This window comes from Leopardus geoffroyi, chromosome D1 (genome assembly GCF_018350155.1).
Source record: "Leopardus geoffroyi isolate Oge1 chromosome D1, O.geoffroyi_Oge1_pat1.0, whole genome shotgun sequence".
Classification (NCBI taxonomy): Eukaryota; Metazoa; Chordata; class Mammalia; order Carnivora; family Felidae; genus Leopardus; species Leopardus geoffroyi.
This window is the reverse complement of record NC_059329.1, coordinates 104,714,626-104,741,328: the sequence shown is the minus strand read 5'-3', so window position 1 is coordinate 104,741,328 and position 26,703 is coordinate 104,714,626. Positions and strand designations below refer to the sequence as shown.

At 40.3% G+C, this 26,703-nt stretch overlaps 1 protein-coding gene across 5 annotated transcripts in view; it reads left to right on the top strand.

Moving 5' to 3' along the window:
* LOC123601759 (membrane-spanning 4-domains subfamily A member 4A-like) overlaps positions 1 to 14,738 on the top strand; it is a 172,149-nt gene extending 157,411 nt beyond the window's left edge. For all 5 annotated transcript variants that reach the window (XM_045485376.1, XM_045485375.1, XM_045485377.1 and 2 more), the window contains 4 exons: positions 2,093 to 2,149; positions 6,867 to 7,025; positions 11,333 to 11,434; positions 14,364 to 14,738. In XM_045485376.1, coding sequence (XP_045341332.1) covers positions 2,093 to 2,149; positions 6,867 to 7,025; positions 11,333 to 11,434; positions 14,364 to 14,435 — 390 coding nt within the window. In that variant the 3' untranslated portion in view covers positions 14,436 to 14,738. The remainder of the gene's footprint in view (positions 1 to 2,092; positions 2,150 to 6,866; positions 7,026 to 11,332; positions 11,435 to 14,363) is intronic.
* Positions 14,739 to 26,703: the final 11,965 nt, after the last annotated feature.

Here is a 26,703-nt window from a genome sequence, read left to right as displayed (position 1 = left end):
TAGTTCTCTAACTTTGAAAAAGATATCTAATCTTCTTTTGACTGCATTTTCTCGTATTTCAGGTAGGAATAATAACATAAGACTCGTAGAGCCGGGCAAATTAAATATTTAATATGTATCAGGATATCACAGCAGCATGTAGCAAAAGACCCAAACCAGAATAGATTAAACACTGAAAGCACTGATTATTTCACAACAAGAAACCCAGTAGACTTTGGTGGATTTTTGGAGCATTGTAAAGTTTTACTCATCTATATTGTTCACATTCCTTGTTAAGTTTTTTTCTCTCAGAAACTTCATATATTTTTGCTATGCTAAATGAGGTTCTCTTATTAAATTTTATCTTTAAACACACAAATACATGCATATTTGTATATAATTTCTGTTTATAATGTTCTTCCCATGTGCCTTAACGAATTTTCCTAGCATTTATAGTTGTTTTTAATTGATACTCTTGGAGGTCTGCAGTAAACATATTCATATTTAACTAACAGTAATTGTAAACATTTTCCTCAAATATTTCTCTTATGTAGTTATTTTGGTTAATATACTAAGGAGAGTAATACATAACCATCTACATCGTTATCTTGATTTTGACTCTAATAGAGATGGCCCTAGTGTTTCCCTGTCAGCATGATAAAGACGTCTAATATTAGAGACAAATGTTCCATCATGTTATAGCAAATGAAGCTCTTCATGTTTTATAAATAATGGTTAAGTCAATAAGAATGTTGAATGATATAAAATGTCTTCACGTTGTAAACATAAATAACAATTAGCGTGTGAATTTTCTCCTCAAATCTGTGTTTGTAAATTGTAATAATATGCAATATTAAAAAATCTGGACATTTGAAAGAATACCCCACATAGTCATGATGCATCTCATATAATATGATGGATGATTCTCCCTGCTTTTTTTTTTTTTTTCCAGAAGTGACTTAGTTTACCCTAACCATTTCCATGTCTTGGTACTGAGAAATGTTTGAAGAAATCTACCAAGCTGTTTCATTAGATCAGTCTTTTTTCTGGTATTAAGATACAATTTTTCGGAGCACCTAGGTGGCTCAGTCGGTTAAGCCTGTGACTTTGGCTCAGGTCATGATCTCACGGTCGTGAGTTCAAGCCCCGCGTCGGGCTCTGTGCTGACAGCTCAGAGCCTGGAGCCTGCTTCAGATTCTGTGTCTCCCTCTCTCTCTGCCCCTCCCCTGCTCTCTCTCTCTCTCTCTCTCTCAAAAATAAATAAACATTAAAAAAAAAACGTTTAAGATACAATTTTTGAAACTCCTGAAATCAAATTTGGAAAGCAAACCCAGAAATTCAACAGTCAAATAGTTTAAGACAGCAGGTCTAATCAACTTGATTCCAGCTGTTTTAGCTATATGGAAAATAATTACCCAAATGATGGAGGCACATGGAATAATATAATCAACATCTAATATGTAATTGAAAAACTTTCTTTGCTACCATTTTATTTACAACTTTTAATAGTCATTTTTTTTTATTTTTTTTTCAACGTTTATTTATTTTTTTGGGGACAGAGAGAGACAGAGCATGAACGGGGGAGGGGCAGAGAGAGAGGGAAACACAGAATCGGAAACAGGCTCCAGGCTCTGAGCCATCAGCCCAGAGCCCGACGCGGGGCTCGAACTCACGGACCGCGAGATCGTGACCTGGCTGAAGCCGGACGCTTAACCGACTGCGCCACCCAGGCGCCCCTAATAGTCATATTTTAAGACAGAAACTTTAGTTTCTCTTCTTTTATAATATTTCATTAAGTTCTGGTACCATATTAGGGTTCCTTCATGTCAGGAATTTAGAAACTTTCACTATGTTTCAAGGCCCTCAGTTTAAATACCATTGCAGAGAGACTTTTTTTTGAAAGTCTTGATAAACTCTCCTGTGAATCCATCTGGTAAAATTTCTCTGTTGTTTCTGGGAAAAGAGGAGACTTATTTGCATTCTCTGGTGTTTCTTCCAATATAATTGGTCTGTTTAACATATTTATCCCAGTTAGGGGTAAGTGTTAGTAAGTTGGGATTTCAAATTTTTGTTTAAAGGTTTTTTAACTGCATTTTTTTTCTCTTGTTACTAGTTTATTATTTCAGGGTCCTTGTCAGTTGTAGCAGGAATTAGAACTACAAAAGGTCTGGTGAGTAATATTTGCTTTCTTCATTTGTTTGTGTGTGTGTTTTTGTTCCAAAAGAGGGATTAACCAAGTGTGTATTCTGCCCGAGTAGAAAATAGAGTTTGTTTGTTTTTTAAAAATCAAGAGAGATTATAAGTTTTACATAGCTGCATTGGTCTTCCAGAAATTATAATAAAAAAATGGCTGATCATAAAATTTCTGATACGGGAAGGCAGTTGCTGAGAAACTCTTTATGAAAATAAAGAGAATTCCTAAAAAGGAATGTCAAAATGGGACCCGTCAAACAGAGCCTGCACCTTGAGACTCAGCCCATAACAGTGGCACCACGTGCTGGTGTGGCAAAATATTTATTGACTTATTGATTAAAATGTGTATTCTGTATACTTTCTTCTCGAGTGCACATGGAACATTCTCCAAGATAGATCATATACTGGGTCACAAAACAGCCCTCCATAAGTTTACCAGAATTGAAATTATACCATGCATACTTTCAGACCACAATGCTATGAAGCTTGAAATCAACCACAGAAAAAAGTCTGGAAAACCTCCAAAAGCATGGAGGTTAAAGAGCACCCTACTAACGAATGAGTGGGTCAACCAGGCAATTAGAGAAGAAATAAAAAAATATATGGAAACAAACGAAAATGAAAATACAACAATCCAAACGCTTTGGGACGCAGCGAAGGCAGTCCTGAGAGGAAAATACATTGCAATCCAGGCCTATCTCAAGAAACAAGAAAAATCCCAAATACAAAATCTAACAGCACACCTAAAGGAAATGGAAGCAGAACAGCAAAGGCAGCCTAAACCCAGCAGAAGAAGAGAAATAATAAAGATCAGAGCAGAAATAAACAATATAGAGTCTAAAAAAACTGTAGAGCAGATCAACGAAACCAAGAGTTGGTTTTTTGAAAAAATAAACAAAATTGACAAACCTCTAGCCAGGCTTCTCAAAAAGAAAAGGGAGATGACCCAAATAGATAAAATCATGAATGAAAATGGAATTATTACAACCAATCCCTCAGAGATACAAACAATTATCAGGGAATACTATGAAAAATTATATGCCAACAAATTGGACAACCTGGAAGAAATGGACAAATTCCTGAACACCCACACTCTTCCAAAACTCAACCAGGAGGAAATAGAAAGCTTGAACAGACCCATAACCAGCGAAGAAATTGAATCGGTTATTAAAAATCTCCCAACAAATAAGAGTCCAGGACCAGATGGCTTCCCAGGGGAGTTCTACCAGACGTTTAAAGCAGAGATAATACCTATCCTTCTCAAGCTATTCCAAGAAATAAAAAGGGAAGGAAAACTTCCAGACTCATTCTATGAAGCCAGTATTACTTTGATTCCTAAACCAGATAGAGACCCAGTAAAAAAAGAGAACTACCGGCCAATATCCCTGATGAATACGGATGCAAAAATTCTCAATAAGATACTAGCAAATCGAATTCAACGGCATATAAAAAGAATTATTCACCATGATCAAGTGGGATTCATTCCTGGGATGCAGGGCTGGTTCAACATTCGCAAATCAATCAACGTGATACATCACATTAACAAAAAAAAAGAGAAGAACCATATGATCCTGTCAATCGATGCAGAAAAGGCCTTTGACAAAATCCAGCACCCTTTCTTAATAAAAACCCTTGAGAAAGTCGGGATAGAAGGAACATACTTAAAGATCATAAAAGCCATTTATGAAAAGCCCACAGCTAACATCATCCTCAACGGGGAAAAACTGAGAGCTTTTTCCCTGAGATCAGGAACACAACAGGGATGCCCACTCTCACCGCTGTTGTTTAACATAGTGCTGGAAGTTCTAGCATCAGCAATCAGACAACAAAAGGAAATCAAAGGCATCAAAATTGGCAAAGATGAAGTCAAGCTTTCGCTCTTTGCAGATGACATGATATTATACATGGAAAATCCGATAGACTCCACCAAAAGTCTGCTAGAATTGATACATGAATTCAGCAAAGTTGCAGGATACAAAATCAATGTACAGAAATCAGTTGCATTCTTATACACTAACAATGAAGCAACAGAAAGACAAATAAAGAAACTGATCCCATTCACAATTGCACCAAGAAGCATAAAATACCTAGGAATAAATCTAACCAAAGATGTAAAGGATCTGTATGCTGAAAACTATAGAAAGCTTACGAAGGAAATTGAAGAAGATTTAAAGAAATGGAAAGACATTCCCTGCTCATGGATTGGAAAAATAAATATTGTCAAAATGTCAATACTACCCAAAGCTATCTACACATTCAATGCAATCCCAATCAAAATTGCACCAGCATTCTTCTCGAAACTAGAACAAGCAATCCTAAAATTCATATGGAACCACAAAAGGCCCCGAATAGCCAAAGGAATTTTGAAGAAGAAGACCAAAGCAGGAGGCATCACAATCCCAGACTTTAGCCTATACTACAAAGCTGTCATCATCAAGACAGCATGGTATTGGCACAAAAACAGACACATAGACCAATGGAATAGAATAGGAACCCCAGAACTAGACCCACAAACGTATGGTCAACTCATCTTTGACAAAGCAGGAAAGAACATCCAATGGAAAAAAGACAGCCTCTTTAACAAATGGTGCTGGGAGAACTGGACAGCAACATGCAGAAGGTTGAAACTAGACCACTTTCTCACACCATTCACAAAAATAAACTCAAAATGGATAAAGGACCTGAATGTGAGACAGGAAACCATCAAAACCCTAGAGGAGAAAGCAGGAAAAGACCTCTCTGACCTCAGCCGTAGCAATCTCTTACTCGACACATCCCCAAAGGCAAAGGAATTAAAAGCAAAAGTGAATTACTGGGACCTTATGAAGATAAAAAGCTTCTGCACAGCAAAGGAAACAACCAACAAAACTAAAAGGCAACCAACGGAATGGGAAAAGATATTTGCAAATGACATATTGGACAAAGGGCTAGTATCCAGAATCTATAAAGAGCTCACCAAACTCCACACCCGAAAAACAAATAACCCAGTGAAGAAATGGGCAGAAAACATGAATAGACACTTCTCTAAAGAAGACATCCGGATGGCCAACAGGCACATGAAAAGATGTTCAGCGTCGCTCCTTATCAGGGAAATACAAATCAAAACCACACTCAGGTATCACCTCACGCCAGTCAGAGTGGCCAAAATGAACAAATCAGGAGACTATAGATGCTGGCGAGGATGTGGAGAAACGGGAACCCTCTTGCACTGTTGGTGGGAATGCAAATTGGTGCAGCCGCTCTGGAAAACAGTGTGGAGGTTCCTCAGAAAATTAAAAATAGACCTACCCTATGACCCAGCAATAGCACTGCTGGGAATTTATCCAAGGGATACAGGAGTACTGATGCATAGGGGCACTTGTACCCCAATGTTCATAGCAGCACTCTCAACAATAGCCAAATTATGGAAAGAGCCTAAATGTCCATCAACTGATGAATGGATAAAGAAATTGTGGTTTATATACACAATGGAATACTACGTGGCAATGAGAAAAAATGAAATATGGCCTTTTGTAGCAACGTGGATGGAACTGGAGAGTGTGATGCTAAGTGAAATAAGCCATACAGAGAAAGACAGATACCATATGGTTTCACTCTTATGTGGACCCTGAGAAACGTAACAGGAACCTATGGGGGAGGGGGAGGAAAAAAGGAAAAAAAAAAAAAAAGAGGTTAGAGTGGGAGAGAGCCAAAGCATAAGAGACTGTTAAAAACTGAGAACAAACTGAGGGTTGATGGGGGGTGGGAGGGAGGAGAGGGTGGGTGATGGGTATTGAGGAGGGCACCTTTTGGGATGAGCACTGGGTGTTTTATGGAAACCAATTTGGACAATAAATTTCATATATTATAAAAAAATAAAAAAAAAATGTGTATTCTGACTCTGTACAGAAAGGATTTTCTTTTGGTTTGTAGGGGAAGGAATTCACGTTAAGTCTGTTCAGTAAGGAAAAACAAATTTCAAACATTACTCTCATGCCGATATGCCTTTCACAAAGCCAATAAAAGGCAAAGGCCTAGGTCTCAACCAATGTTTTTGCTGGCTAGAGACCATATTTGAGTTTTCTTTGCTCAAAGGATAAAGATCAGACGATGGAGCATGATCTGTATGGTTTTTCCAAATCTGACCTCGGTCTGTCTCCCTAGCATCTTGTCCAGCTGTAACTGTTAAAATCTCCCTCACGCTACAGCCACATTAAGCCTCTCATGCTTTCTTGGAGAAGTTTGGTTGTTCTAAGAAGCTTCCACAACTTCACCAAGAGAAGAGAATGTAGAAAAAGGAATGCAGAGCAGAGGGAGGTCGTCCACAGAAAGCGCAGAGGCGTCAGAGGCAAGCAGCATCTGGAAAAGAATGTGCAGCCAGGCACCTGACCTAGAGGGCCGTGGGAGTTGGGCACAGACAGTTCTGTCCAGCTGGCATGTGAAAAAGAGTTTATCTCCTGGGCCTAGGGGTTGTCTGAAGGATTCAAGCTTGGGAACAACAGAATCATATTTGTGTTTGGGCAGGAGACGACCTGAAAGGGCTTGTGTTTCAGGAAAGAAACAAGTGAGGAGACAGTCCAGTCATCAAGATAGAGAAGGGGGACCAGTGCAGGGGGGGGGGGGGGGCGGGCAAGAAGTGATGTGTGCAGCGTGGCTAATGGAAACACCCCCGTGGATACTGTTGGATTGTTGACTTGATTTTCCTTTCTTTCTAGATTCAAACTAGCCTAGGATTAAACATCTTCAGTTCTGTCTTGGCCGGAGTAGGGGTCCCCTTCGCTATCTCCTCCTTGGAAGACTTTCGAGCAGGTATCTCTGCCTGCATCTTTTATCAGAGGTTGGAGAGTTGTTCCATGGCCATGGCCATTTTAATGGTGAGCACTTCCTCTCTTCCTGCGATACTGTAGGGGAAGCCAGGCACAGGAGCCCTGGCCCTGGCAAAAGTACCACACTGTATTCCCTAACTGATAAATGACTCACTTTGGGAAATTGGAAATGATTGAAGAATAGGGCCATCTTTTATTCAGAAGGCAGGCCCACATCTCATCTTTTTGTTGTTGTTGTTCCTTTCTGTTTAATTCGAAATCACCAATTCTGCAATCCACTGTAAAAAGGGAGCCCAGATGTCAATCCCTCTGTGTCCCCAGGGCTCCCTGATGGAGTTACCTGGTTCTCTAATAATAGACTAAAATTGTCTTGAACATTATCCAATGAGTGGTGAATGACCTAGTACTCCTCCCCACCTCTCTGGATGCTCTTGAAAGATTAAGCCCTTTGAGCCTCAATATCCCACTCCTGGCAAATTCTCAATTTCCACTCTGTATTTCACTACTTGGCTGTAGACCTGCCCTCACTTAGGTATTATCTTAATGGCTCTGTTCTCCAAATTGCCACTTCCACCAGAGCGTACGGGTTGTGAAGCTGTGGGCCACTGGGTAAGCACGGGGAGGGGGGCGCTATTGTGGCACAGCTGTGACCAAAATGCAATAGAATCTTTATTATTAAAAAGTCTAGGGGCACCTGGGTGGCTCAATCAATTAAGCGTCCAAATCTTGATTTCTGCTCAGGCCATGATCATGCAGTTTGGGAGCTCAAGCGCGGTGTGGGGCTCCAGGTTGACAGTGCAGAGCCTGCTTGGGATTCTCTCTCTCTCTCTCTCTCTCTCTCTCTCTCCCCCCTCTATCTCTATCTCTGTCTCTATCTCTATCTCTATCTCTGTCTCTGTCTCTGTCTCTATCCCTCTGCCTTTCTCTCTCTCTCTCTCTCAATAAATAAATAAACTTAAAAAAATTTTTTTAGGTCTAGTATCCATTCTCAGGACCACTGAATTCCTTTTGTCTCTCCTGCATGAGACCTTCCGGCCTTTCACTGTGCTGCCTCATCTCTCCCTCACTGACCCTTGTCTTCACCCACACGTGGAACCTCCGCATTCTTCCGAACTTATCCCAAATGCAGATCAGTTGCACTGCCTCCTCTAATCCTAGATATATCCTGAGTGCCATCCAGTCACACCAAAATAATCTCTTGAGTGTCTCTGCTAAACTAATTTCTACTCCTCTTAAGATTTCTAACAGCTCTTATGGAGTGCAAGTTTATTTCCTGCCGCTTCCTCAGAATCAGAGGGTTTCTTCCGAGAGCTTAGATGCTTCCCCCCTAAGATCAGATGGTGAGAAGTTGACAAGAGCAAGATGAGATTCTGTGCCTTCCTGCCTCTGATGCCCCTGTTTGTATTTATATTCAAGTGTCCTCTCTCCTCCTCCTGAAGAAGAAGCCTACTTTCAGTTTCTGCAGTTCTCTCCACTTGAGGTCTACAAGGGCACAGTAGACGAGGACAAAATCTAGAATGGACCAGCTGCGTGGGGCTGGCTGCCTGGGTGTGGAACCCGCGCAGGCACAGGGGGCTTACCAGTTAGAAGAGTGATACACCTGGTTTACTGCTCTACTGTTGCCGTCATAAAGTTCTTAATAATTTTTGAACAAGAGGCCCTGTAAATAAAGTAGCTGGTTCCACCTTCTTCTCAATCACCTGCTCCCAGAGGCTGTCACGTATCCCTATTGTGTGAACACTTTTTCTGCCTGGCTTTACAGCAGAGCAAATCCATAGGGGTTCCTGGAATCTGAAGTATCTGGTCTGTTCTTACCGGGGCACCTGCACAGTCATTCCACAGACCTGTGAGCCCATATTTTATGGTGGGTCCTACAGATGGCGCCCTGGGAGATGAAAGAAGGGGACCAGGCTCCTACCAGTAGGAAGCTCCTTGGAGGAAAATATAGAAATACTGGAGAGCACAGAGCTCCTGGGTGGCTCAGTCAGTCAAACATCTGACTCTTTTTTTTTTTATAATTTTTTTTTAATGTTTATTTCTGAGACAGAGAGAGATGGAGCATGAAGAGGGGAGGGTCAGAGAGAGAGGGAGACACAGAATCCAAGGCAGGCTCCAGGCTCTGAGCTGTCAGCACAGAGCCTGATGCGGGGCTTGAACTCACGGGCCGTGAGATCATGACCTGAGCCGAAGTTGGACGCCCAACCGACTGAGCCACCCAGACGCCCCAAACATCTGACTCCTGATTTCAGCTCAGGTCATGATCTCACAGTTCGTGAGTTTGAACACCGTGTCAGGCTCTGTTCTGGCAGCGCAGAGACTGCTTGGGGGATCCTCTCTCTCTCAAAATAAATAAACATTAAAAAATGTTTTTAAAAGAAATAAACATTGGAAAGCAGCTAGAGGTTGATGAAGGCCCAAGGACTTACTTTTGAATGTGATTCTAAGAAGAGTGAAAAAGTGAGCTCTTTGTAGGAAAGAGTAGAGCACACACTATCTGGAGTCATTAGGCAGAACAGTATGAAATTGCCAATGATCAACTCTGCTTGGTCTAGAAAGACAGCGGCTTTATATGGCTCAAACTCATGTATTATATATATTTTAGCTACTTTTTGTTGGAAGTCCAGCCTGACTCTTTTTTTGAATATAAAGTTTTATTGGAACATAGCCACAACCATTTGATTTCATATTATCTGTGGCTGCTTTTGTACTATAAGTGGAGAATTGAGTATTTGTGACAGAGACCTTATGGGCTGTAAAACCTAAAATATGTGTTAGCTGGCCCCTTGTAGAAAGTTTGTCCATTCCTGGTCTACCCTACCAGATTGTAGCATCCTCAAGGTTAGGGAAATCGTCTATTTATTTGCCGTTCTGTCTTCTGTGCCTATGACAATTCCTGAAACATAGAGGCTACAATATGTTGAAGAGATGTGTAAATAGATAAGGAAAGGACAAATGCAAATATTCTCAAGGCTCAGCTGAGTCTGTGTCACACTGTGTCACTGTGTCTGGACTCTTGGGTCTATTGACTTTTCCACAAGAAGATAGGTACGATCCCTATCCGTGGAGAGAAAAAGAATATTTAGACCAAACAATTCCAGGCATCCAATTCAGATTTTTAGGGTAGTAAGAGGACTACCTAGTGTTTCTCAAATCTGACCATACATATTGGCTGAAGATAAGCCCAAAGCCAGTTCTCTGGGGAGATGGGTCACAGACTGACTAGCTGGGTGTTCATTGTTAGGTTAGTTTCTTCTTGTCGCTGTAACAAACTACTGCCAATTTAGTGACCTGAGACAACATAAATTTACCATCATACAATTCTGGAAGTCAGAAGTTTGGAATGGTTCTCACTGGGTGAAAATCAAAGTGCTGGCAGGACTACATTCCTCTCTGGAAGCTGAGAGGGAGAATCTGTTTCCTTGACTTTGCTGGCTGCTCGAGGCTGCCTACATTCTGTGGCTTGTGGTCAAATCCTATCTTCGAAGCCAGCAGTGCAGCATCTTCAAATGTCTCTTGAACTTTAACTCTTTTGCCTCCCACTTCCACTTAGAAGGATTCTCTAACTATTTGGGGCCCACCCAGATAATCTGAGAATAATCCCTCCATCTCAAGGTCAGTTAATAACCAACCTTCATTTCATCTGCAAAGTTAATTCTGCTTGGCTATGTAACGAGACATCTCCAGAGCTTCTGGAGATGAAGATGTGGACCTCTTTGATATTCTGTCCACAATTATGACTCTGCCTATAACTACCAAGACGGGAGTTGATACTGTTGTGTCAGCTCTATGGAACTTCTGGTGCTTGAAAGAACTAAGTTATCTTTATGCCCCTAACCCCTCCCCCGCCCCTTTAAATAGTTTTCCCATTCTGTCCCCACAATAGCAGTGGAAGGTAGAGTGTAGGGAAAAGCAATTATTTTATTAATGGAAAAACTGAAAGCATGAGTGGTACTCAACAGGCCAAGAATTGGCCAAGGGTATGGCTGCAATTAGCAGCCAGTTTTTCTGACCTCAGGCCAGTGCTTCTCTTTTGGCATTGTAATCAGATGGTCAGCGCTTGATTTCTTTTCTTTTCTTTAAGTTTATTTATTTATTTTGAGAGAGAGAGAGAGAGAGCGCGTGCGAGCTAGGGAGGGCAGAGATAAAGGGAGAGAGAGAGAATCCCAAGCAGGCTCCACACTGTAAGTGCCAAGTCTGATGCTGGGCTCGAACCTATAAACTGTGAAATCATGACCTGAGCCAAAACCAAGAGTCTGACGCTTAACCAACTGAGGCACTCAGGTACCCCAGACGATCAGTGTTTTAAACTTGTCATCTCTGTTCCTCACGGTTCTTGGCTATGCATTTGTTCCTAGAGTCTGGATGCTGTGGTGCTCCTTTTAACCGTGCTAGAGTTCTTCGTTGCTCTGACCCTATCTGCCTTTGGATGCAAAGTCACCTGTTGTCATCCTGGTGGGGTGAGTATTAGGCTTCCCTTGAAGCTGTCTGTATTAGTTTCCTGTTGCTGTGTAATACATTACAGAAACATAGAGGCTTAAACAGCACACCTTTATTACTTCTCAGGTTCCATGGGTGACGAGCCTGGGCACACCTCAGCTGGCCCCCCTGCTCTGGGTCTGACAAGCCTGTAGTCAACAAGTGGGCTAGGGCTGCGGTCTCAGCAGACCCCTCTCATCCTCTTCCATGCTCCCATGACACAGTTTATTTCCTCTCAGCAGTGGAACTCACAACTCACTTCCACTTTGAGGCCAGCAAGAGAGTGAAAACCTCTGATGCCTTCAGTTCCTTTTAAAAAGTTCACATGATAAGGTCAAGTCTATCCAGAATAATGTCCTTCTTTTAATTGAAGAATAATTTTTTTTAGTCTTTTTTTTAAGTTAATTTATTTTGAGAGAGACAGAGCAAGTGGGGGAGAAGCAGAGAGAAGGAGAGAGAGAAAGAGAGAGAGAGAGAGAGAGAATATCCCAAGTAGGCTCCCCACTGTCAACTAAGAGCCCAATGCAGGGCTCAAACCCATGAACCTTGAGATCATGACCTGAGCCAAAATCAAGAGTTGGATGCTTAACTGACTGAGCCCCCCAAGTACCCCTGGTGTATAATTAACATACAGTGTTATGTTAGTTTCAGATGTACAGCTTAGCGATTTGACAGTTCTATTCATTACTCAGTGCCCACCACAGGAAGGGTGGTCACCATCTGTCACCATACAAGGTTCTTACAATATAATGGATATATTCCCTAACTCTGCATCTTCGTGACTGATTTATTTTATAACTGGAAGTTTGTACCCCTTAATCCCCTTCGTCTATTTCGCCCGTCTCCCCACCCTCCTCCCCTCTGGCAACTACAAGTTTGTTCTCTGTGTTTAAGAATCTGGTTTTGTGTTGTGTTTTAGATTCCATGTGGAAGGGAAATTGTATGGTCTTTGTCTTTCTCTGCCTTATTTCACTTCGCGTAACCATCCGTGTTGCTGCAAATGGCAGGACAGCATCCTTTTCTTATAGCTGAGCTGTGTTCCATCTATATACACATACGTACCCATCTTGTTTATCCTTTTATTTATCAGTGGACGCTTGGGTTGCTTCTATGTCTTGGCTATTGCAAATAATGTTGCAGTAAACACATACCTTTACAAATTCGTGTTTTCGTGTTCTCTGGGTAAATACCCAATAGTGGAATTACCGGATGATATGGTAGTTCTATTTTTAATTTTTTGAGGAACCACCATACTATTTTCCACAGTGGCTGCACCGATTTACATTCCCACCAACAGCGTACAAGGGTTCTCCTTTCTCCACATCCTTGTCAACACTTAATTCCGGTCGTTTTTCATTCTAGCCGTTCTGACAGGTTTTTAGGTGATATCTCATTGTGGTTTTGACTTGCATTTTCCTGATACTTAGTGAGGTTAAGCGTCTTTTCCTACGGGCTATCTGTATGTCTTCTTTGGCAAAATGTCCAAAGAATAACATCCTCTTTGATAAACTCAAAGTCAACTGATTGGTTACCTACTCACAGGAGTGACATCCCATTATACACAGGTCCCACCCATACACAAGGAGAGGGAGTCACACGAGGGCATGGGTCACTGGGTGTCATCTTAGCATCTTGCCTACCACAGTGAATAAAGAAAAGCTCATTTTCTCCATCCTCGCTCCCACAAAGGGCCTCCTCTCTTAGTCCAGATCAGAGAGTACTTCACAATGGAGAGGACCCCAGAGAGTGCCAGGTTTCGACCCATTACCCCTATCATAGCAACCTTCCCTGGGCTACTGAAGAAAGTCAGGCTTTCAAACTTTTCTACCAATGTGCACACATCTGCCCATCTCTTACCCTGAGACTGGCAGCAAATCTTCCTGGCCACTGAGCAGAAAGAACATCACATAGAGAGAGGATTGGTACATGGGAAGAGAGAGAGAAAAGACCAAGAGGCACCAGGAAGAAAAGGAGAAGGATCCCTTCCATGAACTGAATTAAAATGCCAGGAGCTGCTCATTAATTTGATTACCCAAAGGCAAATCATAAGACAGTAATCACTTGGCGAGATTATTTCTCTCTTGCTCTTCTCCCCCATTTTGTGCCTCTTTACTTTCTTTTGGGGTTTCCATGCTTCACCACATCTCCTGCCCCACAGAAGAGAGATGGACTAACTCTATGAGTGGACCTCTGCATGTCAAGGCCCTAGAAGTTAGGGTTTTCAGCAATTCGTAATGACTGCAATTTCATTAGGTGAAACGTCTTATTTTCATTGACCAAAGCATTTGCACAAGGGAGCAAATGCTTTAGTGTCGTAATGTCTAGACCTGAGCTCCCTTCTGCTCCTGGAGTTACAGAGCTGGAAATGCTGCTCCCACAATTCTCTTGGTGTGGATCCGGAGGAGCAAGGTCTTTGAGGCACGTGATGCCTAAGTTTCGTCTCTTCCCGGTTCCATCCCACATCCCGCACCCCTACACCCCCACACAATTTCACACTGAGTTTGTGGAAGAAAGACCAGCATTTTCCTCCGTTTCCTGATGATTCCTTCCATTCTGAGTTGGCGTAGTTTTTGAAATGATTGAGTCATGGCCAGCAAATCAGGATTTGGGTGTGTTGTTGCCATCATACATAAAGAACCTAATTTGGAAGAAGAGCACTAAATGTCCCTTAACACCTTGGTTTACTCCACTTGCTGGGCAGCATCATCCACTTACAGGGTCACTGTCAGCATCTCATGCCAAGAGCTATCAATGCATATTTTTCCAAGATCCAGTCTGATCTCCAAAATGCCAGAGAAACCCCACCAAGTTGATCTAGAGATCGAATCCAGAGAAGAGAGAGTAGGGTCTGACGATGATATGGCTACTTGGTTGACTCACTTACCTGCACCATTCTGATTGATTTCACAGGTTGTGTTGATTCTGCCATCGAATCCTCATGTGGTGGAAACAGCATCTCCCACACCATTTACAGAGGTCTGATGTCACCAACAGATCAACAGCAAAATCTTCCAGAAAACCTATCCTGCCAGTTGGGCAAGGACACCACTTGGGGAAGTACCAGAATCCAACTCTGATATATATATATACACATATATATATATATACATATATATATACGTATATATATATATATACATATATATATATGTGTGTATATATATATGTGTATATATATTTCAGAATCATGTTCTCATTTTCCCCCAAGACCTCAACAACTCATTTACTGGCTCTTTATCAACAATAGCAGAAATTAAATAAATAAATCATGCATTTAATGAGTCACTGGTGCTTGAAAGTGTTTATCCATCTTCAAAACTTTAGATAAGGACATTAAGTTGGTAAGTTAGATTCAGCAGAAGGTCAAAAAGGTATTGCTGAAATGAGGACTCCCTGAGGACTACATTTTTCTGCTTCCCTGGCCAACACTCCTCCTTCTGATTTAACTTTCTTCTCCTGCCTTTGGAAGTGCAAGGTGGGTTTTTTTTTTAATGTTTATTTATTTATTTATTTTGAATGAGAGCACGAGCAGGGAGGGGCAGAGAGAGAGGGAGAGCAAGAATCCCAATCAGGTTCCGAGCCCCACGTGGGGCTTGAACTCACGAACGGTGAGATCAGGCATGACCTGAGCTGAAACCAAGAGCTAGGTGCTTAACTGACCAAGCCACTAGGCACCCCATAGATGTGTTGATTTTTTAAATGACAGCTCCCTCCCTCATTTATCATTTTTTCTCCAATATTTCATTTCCACTGTACAGTTTTTGGTGCACAGCATTTATCCCCATTTGTTCTGATATCATGACCTGAATTTCCTCTAAAGAACCACCATTCCCTTACTCCCAGTTCATGCACAGGGTGAAGCTTACTCTACCCCCAACTTCTCCTAGATATGGGCAATGGCAGAATTACATCAGCCCTACTAAAGTGGCTGGTTCTGTAGTAGGTTAGTGACCTAAGAAAAACCAATTGTATAAACGACACATTTCCGATCAAAGCTAATCCCAGCATTTTTGCTTCCCACGGACCAGGAAAGAGAGTCTTCCTCTTTTCTCTTTCCTGTTGGGCTTGGAGCTGTGCCGATAGAAATCTGATGCTATTAGCAGTCATCATGCTACTGTATGAGTCCTACCAGAGGCAAGTGCTTACAGAAGAGAGCAACACTGAGAGTTTCCAAGTGAAAGATTAGTCCCTAACAAGTCCTTCAAATTTCTGATTCAAGGTGTCCCTGGAATTGGGCCAACTTCTGGAGTCAAGCCAATCCCTGAAGTTTTAGACATATAAAGAAATTAAAATAGATCTATTCAAGTACTGCAGTAACCACACGAAATCCTCCTATGGCTTCTTCTCTAATTCAGAATAAAAGCCAAAGCTCTTGGGGTGCCTAGATGGCTCAGTCGGTTAAGCATCCGACTTTGGCTCAGGTCATGATCTCACGGTTCATGAGTTCAAGCCCCACATCAAGCTCTGTGCTGACAGCTCAGAGCCTGGATCCTGCTTCAGATTCCATGTCTCCCTCTCTCTCTGATGCTCCCCCACTCACACTCTGTCTCTCTTTCCCTCAAAAATAACTGAACATGAAAAGCCAAAGCTCTTACTAAGTCCTACAAGACCCTAAATCACTTGATTCTTTGCTGTTTTTTGGATTTTATAAAATACCCTATACTCATATTTGCTGAGATGTTGCTTTGAGTTCATATTAAATGGCCAGAGAGTGTCTTTGGTAAGAACGTTTGCATACATAAACCTTTTTATATTTATATTCACATAAGCACTCTAAGAGTAGTGCATTTTCAGTTGTAAAAATTTGTATGAACATTCCAGCCTATTAGAGGAAGATGTTTTGGTTCTAACTTTTAGAGAAGACTGCCGCATTTCGCATCGTATCATTTTAAACTTCTCAGTAACCTACAGGTCTGTTTCTATTGATTCGTTTTTCTCCTGGTTATTGTCATTTTTCTGCTTCTTGGCATGTAAAATAACTTTTGATTGGATGCTAGATGCGGTCATTTTTATGTGGTTGAGTGCTCAAACTTTCTTTTTTCGGAGTATTACACTTTATTTCGGGAAGGCCATTAAACTTGTAGACCAGTCTGATTCTTTTGAGGCATTTTTTTTTCTAATCTAGGTTTTTATTGTAGCAGAACACTGTAACTTGTAAGTCCTTATAAGTCCTAAAATTTACAAGGAAAGTAAAGTATGATTTGTGATATTTTTCCTTTACCTTCTTCTAATTATAATACTAGTTCACTACAGAAAAAACAGAAAATCTAGGAATGTATGAAACAAAGCTCACCAATAATCCTACCATTAGAGATAAGCATTGTTAACTTGCTAATGTATTTACATATATACATATATGTACGTAAAAATTAAAAAAATAGCTTTGGGTTTATATGGCATTTCTAAGCCTATATTTTAATGTTTTTAAAAGTCTTTAGAGGGAGGCTTTAGAGTCATTATTTTAGGCCAGTTTACATTTATTATTATTATTATTTTAATGTTTATTTTTGAGAGAGAGACAGAGCATGAGCGGGAGAGGGGCGGAAAGAGAGAGGGAGACACAGAATCGGAAGCAGGCTCCAGGCTCCGAGCCATCAGCACAGGGCCCGACGTGGGGCTCAAACTCATGGACCATGAGATCATGACCTGAGCTGAAGTGGGACCCTTACCTGACTGAGCCACCCAAGCGCCCCATAGATTTATTATTAAGGCTTAACTTTTCTGGAGGTCCTTACATTTTAAGTGTTCATAGAAGACTCTACATTCCAAGTTATAGGAACTTGAATGTCTCCCAGTTCTGTGTGAGTTCTGGTAATCACTAAGCTTGAAACTACTATCTACCTGTTGAAACCAGACCACAATTGATATATTCACATTTGTTACCTTTTGCTAGATGTTGAAAGCCCTGCATTGACTGCTGTCCAATGTCTGAAAGTAGTTGTTTACAATTGTTTCAGTTTTCTAATTGTACAGAGTAGTCTGCAGAAGAAGTCAGGTGCCATGATGACAGGAAGAATTGATTTTTTTTCCCTTCAATTATAAAAGGATCTCTATAAACATAGTTGTTGTATTTTTTTTATTTTGTTTTCCAATATTTAAAATTCATTTCAGGGTGTCTAAACTGGTAATATCATTAAATCAATACTTGTCTGATCATCTAAAATCTTCAACCATAGAGCTCAAGTGTAACAATTTTCATATGCTCATTTTCTTAAGCCACCCTATTTAGATTCCTTAAGAACTAACTCATAGAAGTACCTGAGTGGCTCAGTCAGTTGAGCATCCCACTGTTGATTTCAGCTCAGATCATGATCTCAGGGTCATGAGATTGAGCCCCATGTCAGGACCCACGCTGAGTATGGAGCCTGCTTGGGATTCTGTCTCTCCTTCTCTATCTGACCCTTTCCTGCTCACGCTCTTTCTCTCCCAAAACAAATAAATAAACATTACAAAAAAAAAAAGAATGAACTCAAGAAAGACACTTGCACTTTTCAGTTGTTATTTTATATTTAAGTTCTGATATTTTCCAATGTCTTCATATAGTAATATCTGGACAGTTTTGATCCATGTTCAAAAGTTTTTGTTTTCAACCATCACAAATGGTGGTAACATAATGAGACTAAGCCATACAAATTTCTGGACAAATATTTAAATTTTTGAATTAATCAAAATTTCCTTGGTTTGATTTTTTAAATAGCTATATGATAAACACATAAAAGATATATGAAGTCACTTGCTTCTGATTTCGTGGTGGATGGGGGAAAATATGACTCTTAAATTAGAGATGTGGTCTAAACAAAGCTGACAGTGTGTTTGGCTTCCTCTGGAACTTCCTCAAGGTCAACACTTTGTTTTTTACTGACTGATATTTGGTGGGATTGCTACAGTTCATGTGATTCCCAGGAACTTAACTAATTTTGATTAACCTGTAGGGCTAAAATTTAGACTTTTTTGTCATGTCCAATGAGTATGGACATCAAACAGAGAAAGTTCTGAAAGTCCCTGTGGTTGCCCCCTGATCACCTACAGATGTGGATGTTCCCATTTTCATCGTGAATGTCAGCAAAGTGTGGTATTTTCCCACAGAGAAAAGGTCAAACATCTTGTTCCAATTCTTCTCAGTTACCACATACAGCTTCACCAGAACCACCCCCTTCTTTTTTTTTTTTTTTTTTAAAGTTTATTTATTTTGAGAGAGGCAGAGCATGAGTGGAGGAAGGGCAGAGAGAGAGGGAGAGAGAGAATCCCAAGAAGGTTCCCAGCGAAGTCAGCGCAGAATCACCCACTTCTTGAATGGACTTCTTCAGCTGGGCCAGGTGGGCTGACGGTCAAGAGGAGGAGAGTCACAGTCTGGCTGAGGGTCACGCACCTCTCGGAGCTTTGCAGCCCACTATCATCCAGGCTGTTCTCCTTCAGCTACCAGACCAGAGTGCCTCAGTCCATATTGACTGCCTTTGAAAATTGATATTTTTTTTAAAGTTGTTTTTTCTTCTAAGTATTCCTTCCCTCCCAAATTTGATTAAAGATGATGGAGAGCAATGAAAAATTTCCCACTTTACCTGTAGTTCTGAAACCACAGAGGCTGTGCCCATAACAAGGTTCTTAAATGAAGTATATTGCATATTGCATATATACATGTGTATAATATATATGTTATATATATATATATATATATATATATATATATATATACATAAATTTTAAGTATACACTATATATGTGTATATATATTTTTTTCTTAAGTTATGAAGTCATGGCAAGGTCTGGGTGTAAGATCAGAGTCCTTTTTTTGTTGACAAAGGCTATCTTTACCAGATGAAAATTCTATCTAGACTACAAAATTTTGTTATTTAACACTTGGTTAAATTGTCACTTTCTTTTGATTTCTTGGTGGATAGAGAAAAATATGACTTCTAAATTTGAGATGTGGTCTAAACAAAGCTGACAATGTGTTTGGCTTCCTTTGGAACCTCTTCAAGGTCAACAATTTGTTAATTAGAATATCATTCTACTTAAATTTATTTTGGAACAAGGGATGAACTTGGGATACAAATGATACAAATTTGCATTCAAATCCGTCATGTGGGTACAACCCAAGTATTCTCCTATCAGTTTAATTCTGTAGAAGTCTTATGAGAAATTTGTTTTAGTTTTAGTTCACCTAGCCAATGGGGGTTTCATATTTCAAATTTTTTTTTTCAATTTTTCTGTTTGGAAGACGTCTGGCCCAAAAGAACATCGGTTCGAAGTGTTTGTTAGCAAATATTATTGCTTCTCTATTCTTAGATTTCCCAAATCAGTCTTGTTTCACCAGTTTGCACATTTGAAAGGACTCACCAGACTGCCTAGAATGTCTCCCATGAGACTTTTATCTAAAGACAAAAGGTACTTTGCAGCAAGAGTCAGTGCAGGCTAGCGTTGGAGACATTCCAGTGCTCCTCATTGACCCAACCAGATACGTGAACCATGCTAGCTCTGGCTCGAACTTCCCAGATTTGTGCAAGAATCTCTCAGTATCTCCTTAAGTAGTCCAGGCAAGGCTTATTAAAGCAGTTAGGCTAGTTGCAAACTATTAGTCAAGAAACTGATATGGTGGCGGGGGGCTGGTCACCAAGGTAGTTTGGGATTCTAAACAGCACATCGTAAACCCCAATGTTCTTGTCTCAACCAGGAGTCAAAATCCAGACATTCATTCAGACATTCAGGAATCCCCAGGGATAAAGATTGAGGTTTCCCAGCACGGCTGCAAATTAACTCTATCTCTATAACATCTTTCTTCAACAAATATTTATTGAGCACCCACCACCTGCCAAGCATGTGGCAATGAACTCCCCAAGCTGTCTGAGACCCCACAGAGCTGACATTCTAGTTATTTCCGAAGTTACAGTTTTAACACATTCAATGGAGATTTCTCAGTTAAAAGTGACCACGGAAAATTGACATCATCTCTAAACTTCACTTTCCCCATTATAATTAACTTCCCTTCTCCATACTAAAACCCCTCTGACCCGCAAACTCAGGGGAGTTAATACACATTTAATTTAATGCCTCCGTCCTGAGGTTATGTGTTACCCAGTGATATGACACAATAACATTGAAGAGAAGGCTGTTAAATAGCAAAATTCAACCAAGTAGTTTAAAAGATCCAATTGGCTTTATTGAACAGTTCATGAATCAAGCAGCACACATTCCAACAAAGAGAAAGGTGCTCCATCAAGCTACATACAGAAAAGGAAAGGCTTTCAAAGGCCGAGAGGGAGCAGAAAAAGGAAATTATTAGCAAAGAATGCATTGTTTTAGACAAGGTCATGATCCTGAGGGGGGATAGGAGGGGTCTATCAGTAAATTTCCTAGAGCTGACCAGGAAATTCCATGTTGACTGGTTAGAGGTTACATTATTGGTTAGGTGTTAAGTCTGGGTTTGCTGATGTGGGGATTTTTAACACAAGTGATTCCATTAGGGGCCCGTGGTTTTCTCCTTTACCAGGGCAAACACAAAAGAATACATGCTATATGATTCTATTTGTTGAAATATCAAAACTAGGAAAAACAAATCACCGATATTAGAAATCAATATGGTGGTTACCTTTGGGGATGTAATGGCTGGAGGAGAGCTCAAGGGCCATGTGCCTCTGAGGATTGGCACTTGTCTAATTTTTGATCTAGGACAGGGTAATGTAGGTGTATTCCCTTCATGGTGATTTGCTGGACTATTATGCTTTATGCACTTTTGATAGTCCTCTAACTAAAATATCAACATTAAATCCCTGTCTCCAGCTCTGTTTTAGGGAGAACTTGGGCTGAGACCATTAAAAGTTAATTTTAGAGGCGCCTGGGTGGCTCAGTCAGTTGGGTGTCCGACTTCAGCTCAGGTCATGACCTCACGGTTGGTGAGTTCAAGCCCTGTGTCAGGCTTTGTGCTGACAGTTCGGAGCCTGGCGACTGCTTCAGATTGTGTGTCTCCCTCTCTCACTGCCTCTCCCCCATTCACGCTCTGTCTCTCTGTCTCTGCCTCTCTCTCTTTCAAAAATAAACATTAAAAATTTTTAATTAAACTAAAGTTAATTTTAAAAATAAGGGTTCTGCATCCTCAATGCAAACAGATTACATATGAAGAGATTTACCTAATATGTAATATACACATAAATTTGTCTTTGTGTTAATCAGTTTCTTCAGGCTGTCTCTGCAGGGACAAAAATTTTCACCAGCATTGAAATTTTCATTCCCGGTTTAAAAGGAAGGAAAACAAACAAGCAAACAGCAGTCACCCACATAAGGGTTTGGGGGATTCAGCATTCCACATTTTTTTCTTAACTTTCTGGTTTCCAAGGACATAGGACTCTGAATCTGCTTCTAGCCCAAACTTAGCAGTAACCCCTTTATATATAGCTCTGCTTTGATTTAAGCCAATCAAAATACTACATTTAAAGTTTACCTAAATACCACCTTTCCTCAAATCCTAAAATAATTCCACCTCTTCCTCTGATTAGATGGCTCTTAGTTCCTATAAACCCTACCCGCCCCACAACACACACATTGGAACTGATGGTCAGAACCGTTTTACAGATATACACATATATGCATATACTGCTAAACCATTTGGAAGTAAGTGTTCGACATCATGATAGTTTGTCCCTAAATACCCAGGGCATATCTAAGCCTAAAATTCTCCTATATAACCTTACCACTATAATTATATCCCAAAATTTATTAATATAATAATCCAGTATGTAGTTCCTCAGAAACTCTAAGATCAAGCTATAAATGTTGTATCTTTCTTGGGAAGGCATAACTGTAACAAATTCTCTTAAATAAATTAATCCTAATTATGTTTTAATGTTTATTATTTCATGAAAAAATTAGCCTAGATCTTGTGTTAGTCTGTCATGGCACAGTTTAACCCATTTATATATTTCAGGTAGAGCAATGTTTCCCCAAGAAGCTGGGAAGTTGAATGCAGATATTGACTTATTCAGAGAGCCATAAACCTTGGCATGCCCATAAAACTGCTGTCTTTATCAGTTGGGCCACATTAAATTTGAAGGGAAATATTTCAAAACATTTTCAGATATAAGCCATGAAACAAATACCAATAATATATGTGGGACACAGATACCTCATTCTTTTTTATGGCTGAGCAATATCCCACTATATATATTTTCCATATATATATATATGTATATATATATATATATATACATATATATATGTGTATATATATATATATATATATATATGTATACATACACACACATATATACATATACCACATCTTCTTTATCCACTCATCTATCATTGAAGACTTAGGCTGCTTCCATAATTTGTCTATCATGAGTAATGCTGCAATAAACATAAGGGTGTATATATCTTTTCAAATTGGTATTTTCATATTCTTTGGGTAAATACTAGTGGAATTACTGGATCATACGGTAATCCTGTTTTTAATTTTTTCAGAAACCTCTATCCTGTTTTCCACAGTGGCTGTACCAGTTTTCATTCCCACCCACAGTGCAAGAATGCTCCGTTTTCTCCATATCCTCATCAACACTTGTTTCTTCTGTTTTTGACTTTAGTCATTCTGACAGGTGTGAGGTGATAGCTCATTCTGGCTTTGAACTGCATTTGCCTGATGAGTAGTGCTGTTGAACATCTTTTCCTGTGTCTGTTGGCCATCTGTATGTCTTCTTTAGAGAAACGTCTGTTCGTGTCCTGCCAATTTTTTAATTGGATTGTTGGTTGGTTGGTTGGTGTTGAGTTGAATAAATTCTTTATATATTTTGGATACTAACCTTTTATTGGCTATGTCATTTCTAAATATCTTCTTCCATCCAGTAGATTGTCTTTTTGTTTAGTTGACAGTTTCCTTTGCTGTGTAAAAGCTTTTTATTTTTATGTAGTCCCAATGGTTTATTTTTGCTTTTGTTTCCCTTGTCTTAGGAGACAAATCTACAAAAATGTTGCTGTAGCCAATATCAGAGAAATTACTGCCTGTGCTCTCTTCTAAGATTTTTATGGCTTCAGGTCTCACATTTAGGTCTTTAATCCATTTTTAGTTTATTTCTCTGTATGATGTAAGAAAATGGTCCAGTTTCATTCTTTTGCATGTTGCTGTTCTGTTTTCCCAGCACCATTTGTTGAAGAGACTGTTTCCCATTGCATATTCTTGCCTCCTGTGTTAAAGATTAATTGACCATACAGTCATGGGTTTACTTCTGGATTCTCTCTCCTGTTCCATTGATGTATGTGTCTGTTTCTCTGCCAGTACCATACTGTTTTGATTACTACTTTGTAGTGTATTTTGAAATCTGGAATTGTGATGTCTCCAGCTTTTTTCTTCACTTTCAAGATTGCTTTGGCTATTCAGGGTCTTTTGTGGTCCTATACAAGGTTGAGGATTATTTGTTCTAGTCCTGTGAAACATGCTATTGGTTTTTTGGTAAGGATTGTATTAAATCTATAGATTGCTTTGGGTAGTATGGACATTTTAACAATATTTGTTCTCCTAACCCAGGAGCATGGAATATCTTTCCATTGGTTTGTGCTATCTTCAATTTCTGTCATGAGTGTTTTATAGTTTCCACAGTATAGGGTTTTTTCTTTTTTTTGCCTCCCTTGTTAAGTTTATTACTAGGTATTTTATTATTTTTGGTGCAATTGTAAACAATGGGATCACTTTTTAAGTTTCTCTTCCTGCTACTTCATTATTAGTGGACAGAAACGCAACAGACTTCCGTATATGTGGAATACAAGTAGAAAGCAAATGATCTGAGACTATTCCTTAGCTAAAACGAACAAGGTTTTATCCTATTAGATACCCCCTGTTGCCCACAGAGATCAGAGCCAGGGGACCATTTCTTCAAATCACAAAGATCCTACACACTTTAGTCCACTTAATTCTCCGTTGGAGGACCGTTTTCCCCTTTCTTACTGTCTACTACCTGCTTCTTCTTCATTATGTGAAGAAACTCTTCACTTATGTAGGATTGTCTCAGTCTTTGCCATGAACTAGCTTGTGCTGGGCTCTTGCCCTTCCTTCTCCAAATCCCTTGAAGGGTAGAGCAGGTGGTCAGGCTGTGTTTTCATCAGCAGACTTCTTGTTGCCCAAAAGCCATTTATCCCCAGCCTGTGAGCAAGACTAAAATTCTTGCAAGATAATATTTGTTTTTTTTTTTTCTTTCCCAGTCCAAGCATTTAGGACTTTCTTAGCTTTTTCCTCAAGATAACCTACCAATTAGAGATGAGGAAATAGTGGGGGAAGTACAGGAATATGTATAAATGGAGGAAGGAAAAGACTATTGTGTCTACTAGTTTATAACTTTTGTTTTCCAAAAGTCCAAAGAATAAGATACTGCTAAAGAGGTTATGATAAGTGCTCAGAAACAGACAAGTTCCCAGTGTTTGGGTACACGAAGAGAAATGGAATGGAAGCAGTAGTCATGATAAAGAGAATAACAGATGTCCCTAGGGACTTGAAGAAGATTCCTGTTGTCCTGAAGAAGACAGGGGGCAAATGCTTGGTGATGAAAGCTGAGAAGGCAGATGGGACCTGGATAAAACAACCAAGCTCCAGATGGCTGTTTGGGGTCCAAAGAGTTTGGGTCTTCTTATTTGCCAAGTAGACATCCTTATCACAATGACCTGCTTTGATAGATGAACGCCAAAATTCCCTGCCAATCCAACTCTTCGTCACTTATACACGCCTGCTTTGCGAGCTCTGCCACAGGCAGAAGGGAGACTTCCCACCTCTTAGCAGAATAAGATAACAAGAAATTAACTTCAGTGGCAGCAAGATGGTAGAACAGGAAGCCTCAGGCCCTCATTCTTCCATGAAGACGCCAGATTAACTGTATCTGGCCAAAGTGCCTCGTGAGCTTTCTGGAAACCAGTTAAGTCACAGCATCTCAGGCAAGCACAAAGCCAAGGAGAGATGCATCTAAGTGTGTGAAAAAGCATGTGATATATTACCCACCCTGGCACAGTGTGGTATGATGGGGAGAAAACTCTCCTCCAGCTCTTTCCTCAGGAGGGAAAGAACAGTGGAGGCAGAGTATGTGTCTACTATTCTGGATTTTCAAGGGGCTTCCAGAGGGATTGGTTTCTGTCTCATTGGATTCAGAGTGCCGATGGAAACTGGCAGTTTGGCTGCAAGGTTGAGGGTCACTAAGAACAAAGGCAACCACTGCGGCTTGTCATAGCGGCAGAGTGACTGTAGTACCTCGGACAGACATCAGGGGAAGAAGATGTATGGGCTCCAAAGAAGAAGTGGGCAAACCTCTTTAACTGGGGGGTCTACATGTACAAGCCCAGAGAAGACGCATCTCAGAAAAGGTTGGAGGGATCCCCAGAATCTCTAGCCATGCTGATTGGCAAAGGTCTTCCCCGTTATGAAGCCAGTTTGAAAGACTGGAGGAGGTGGCTTTTTTTTTTTTTTTTTTAATGTCCAAATCTCAAAAAAGATCACAAAGCAAAGAGAGGAACAGGAAAGCATGGCCCAACCAAACCAAAGTAAATCTTTAGAAACTGACCCTAAAGAAAAGAAGGTCTATGGGTTACTTTATCTCAAAAAGATTCCACACTCATTATTTATTGCATCATTATTCCCAATAGCAAAGAGGTGGAAACAACCCAAATACCCACTGGCAGGTGAATGGATAAACCAGAAGTGGCACATGCATACAGTGGAATATTATGCAGCATTAAACAAGAAGGAGATTCTATCACACGCTACAATGTGGATGAAGCTTGAGGACATCGTGCTACGTGAAATATGCCAGTCAAAAGAGGACAAACGTTGTACGATTCTATGGCTGTGAGGACTCTAAAGTAATCAAATTCATAGAAACAGAAAGCTGAATGATAGTTGCCAGGGGCTGAGGGTGGAGGAAATGGGAAGTTGTCATTCAATAGGTATAGAGCTTCCGTTTTACAGAAAAACGTTCGAGACATCTGTTGCATGACAATGTGAATGTACTCAACACTAGTGAACTGTAAATTTTATGTGGTTATATAAATATAAATATAATTATAAATATAAATATAGATAAAATATAAAAACTAAATGGAGTGCCTGGGTGGCTCAGTTGGTTGAGTGTCCTCTTGATTTCGGCTCAGGTCATGGTCCCAGGATCGGGGATCGAGCCCCGCATTGGGCCCTGCACTGGGTGTGGAGCCTGCTTATGATTCTCTCTCTCTCACTCTGCCCTCCACTCAAATAAATACCATACAATAAAATAAATAAATAATCTAATGC